Below are 2,707 nucleotides of genomic sequence, written 5' to 3'. Positions count from 1 at the left end.
TGCAGCGCGAAGCACAACGAGATCCATGACGTAGCATCGCAATGCTAAACATGTTGCTAATGCTAATGTCCACGTGACTTTGCTCCAATCTGATGGTTAAACAGATTAAAAACTATAAATATATTTGTTTATGACCTTGAGTTTATTAATTTAATCATTCTGAAGCAGAAATCGTTTTTAGAGTTGAAATGTTGCTTATTTTGTTGATTTCAGTCGAAAGGTGATAATTAATAATAGACGCTGCAATTTACTTGATTAAACATTTATTTATGACTAGTTATCACCAGGTTATCTGAGAACAAGTTGGTTCCTTTCAAACTGACAGAATGAATATGAACTTTTCTTCTTGTTTGAACTGAAACTTATGACCTGAACTGAACACAGAGTCAAAAACCACAATGTAAAAAGTCTCTGACTCACTGAAACCATACAAACCAACACAATGTTTTAAAACCAGACTCAGACTTTTGATTTATGAAAACATGCTTTTTTTCTTCAAAAATACTTTTTCTGGATCATTCCTACCAATATCTTTCCCCAAACCTCCAAACGTGTTGATTTAATGAACCTAAAACTAGAAAGAATGGCTCTTTCAGCATCATTCATATAACTTTATGAGAAACTGTTTGAGGTGATGTGGATCTAAATTCAAAGTCGCTCATTCCTGGTTCAGAACTGTTTACAGTGTAAACCCCCCAAAAACGAGTTTATCAATCAGAGGATGATTTATACATTTCTTCATTCATTTCTGCAGCAGTCGTGACGTCAGGAGGTCTGGAAGCATCTGATTGGCTGCTTCATTACCAGGTGAGCAGGTGGTTTGCTGCTACATTTGGTGTTTTTAATAATATAACACAGCAGAACAGTTCTGTTTCTGAGGGCTTGTGTAGTTAAATGAAGCAGCCGGAACCGGTCCGGTATCCGGTGCGTGATCCCGCATCGTGATGCGGAGCGACAGCAGGGCGGGACGCGCAGGTCCAACGGGGCAGCTGCGGCGGGACTTTGCCCTCCAACGGGGCTATAAAACCCCGCCGGGGCAGAAACAGCGACACTGGAGGAGAACCTGCTGCCTCTGCGACCCAAAAGGCCCAAACATGAAGATCCTCGTGGTTCTGGTTCTGATCTCAGGTGAGCGGATTTTGACGGTTTGAACCGATTTCAGCCGATCGGCATCGGGATGCTGACGTCACGTTTCGTCCGCAGTTTGCAACGCCAACATCCTGTGGCAGGAGCCTCCCAAGAGCAACATGGAGGTGGTGAAGGCGGCTTTCTGGGACTACGTTGCAAAGGCAACGCAGACCGCCGAGGACTCGCTGCAGCAGATCCGGAACTCCGACCTGGGACAGGAAGTGAAGTAAGAGCCTGACGCGATACGATAACATTATTGTTCTGAGATCATTCTCAGGTAATTACTGATAATAATACAAAATTACCAAAGATAAATAAGCTTTAAATTTATAAAGAGCAGTGAACTTACTGATGAAACAAATGATGAAAACAGGAAACTCAGAAATTAAAATTAATCTCAGAAATTTTCTAAAAGAAATCTTGAACTTGTAAATTTCTGAAAATGTTCAAGTTGGAAACTCAAATTCTCAAATTGTTTCTAGAAATTTCTTAATATTTATCCAAAAATTTCTGAAAATGTTTTAAACAGATTTTTTTAGAGCTCTGAATTGTTTTACTTAAAAAATGAATCTCAAAATGAAGCTATTCTCATATTAGGACTTCATCCTTCCTACTTGTTTCTCGTTGTTCTCACATCTTGATTATTGTTGAAATAAACATCTTTATTCTTGAAATGAACTTTTTTTCTCTTATGTGACTTTATTCTTACAATTTTATGACTTTCTTATCATTTTTATCATCATAAAATAAAATGGATTATGATGCCTCTGCAAAACAATATCCCTTCAACTATATCAAGATGAAACTTATCATGTGATTAATTGATTAATAGACCAATTGATACATTTCTTAGGTTTCAGTTTCATCTCGGCAGACAGATTTCTGATTTTTTTTTGTCTCATTCCCAGTTCGAAGATCTCCCAGAGCGCCGACACCGTGAACCAGTACGTGGCGACGCTGCGGACCCAGGCCGCGCCCCTGACCCAGGACTTCCTGACCCGGTTCACCCAGGAGGCGGAGCAGCTGAAGGCCCGGCTGGAGGGCGACATGGCGACCCTGGGGTCAAACGTCCGGCCGTACAGCGAGCAGCTGGTGGCCAAGCTGCAGGCGCAGGTGGAGGAGCTGAAACGGGAGGCGACGCCGTACGCCGAGGCGGTGGACGGAGAGGCGCTGAAGGCCATGGTGCTGCAGAAGAGCCAGGAGCTGCGGGCCCAGCTGGAGGCCGGCGCCACCCAGCTGCAGGCCCAGATGGGGCCGTACGGCGACCAGCTGAAGGGGAAGATGGAGCGCAGCCTGGAGGACTTCCAGCAGAGCGTCGTTCCTCTGGCGCAGAGCTTTGAGACGCAGGTGGCCCAGAAGGCCCAGGAGCTCCAGCAGAGCCTGGTTCAGAACGGCGAGGCGCTGCGGGCCAAGCTGGACACCGGCGCTCAGGACCTGCAGGCCCAGCTCACCGCCCTGTGGGACGCCTTCACCCAGAAGGCCCAGTAAACTGACTGTCCACGCGTATTTATTCTGGCTTCTGGCACTTAACTTTATCTTCTATTTACATTTACCAAAATAAAAGCTGCTGAATCCTTAA

The 2,707-nt window shown here is 44.7% G+C and overlaps 1 protein-coding gene across 1 annotated transcript; it reads left to right on the top strand.

Annotated features, from left to right (window-relative positions):
• The first annotated feature begins 929 nt into the window (after nt 1-929).
• On the top strand, nt 930-2,707 carry apoa4a (apolipoprotein A-IV a). Its single transcript, XM_055054905.1, has 3 exons — nt 930-1,128; nt 1,204-1,354; nt 2,037-2,707. Exons 1-3 carry the CDS (start codon nt 945-947, stop codon nt 2,614-2,616), a joined length of 915 nt encoding a protein of 304 aa, XP_054910880.1. The 5' UTR covers nt 930-944; the 3' UTR covers nt 2,617-2,707.

Source organism: Poeciliopsis prolifica, unplaced genomic scaffold (genome assembly GCF_027474105.1).
Source record: "Poeciliopsis prolifica strain line A6 unplaced genomic scaffold, Auburn_PproV2 SCAFFOLD041, whole genome shotgun sequence".
In the NCBI taxonomy this organism is placed as follows: Eukaryota; Metazoa; Chordata; class Actinopteri; order Cyprinodontiformes; family Poeciliidae; genus Poeciliopsis; species Poeciliopsis prolifica.
Note: the sequence above shows the minus strand (reverse complement) of the source record. Positions and strands in the feature narration are given on the sequence as shown.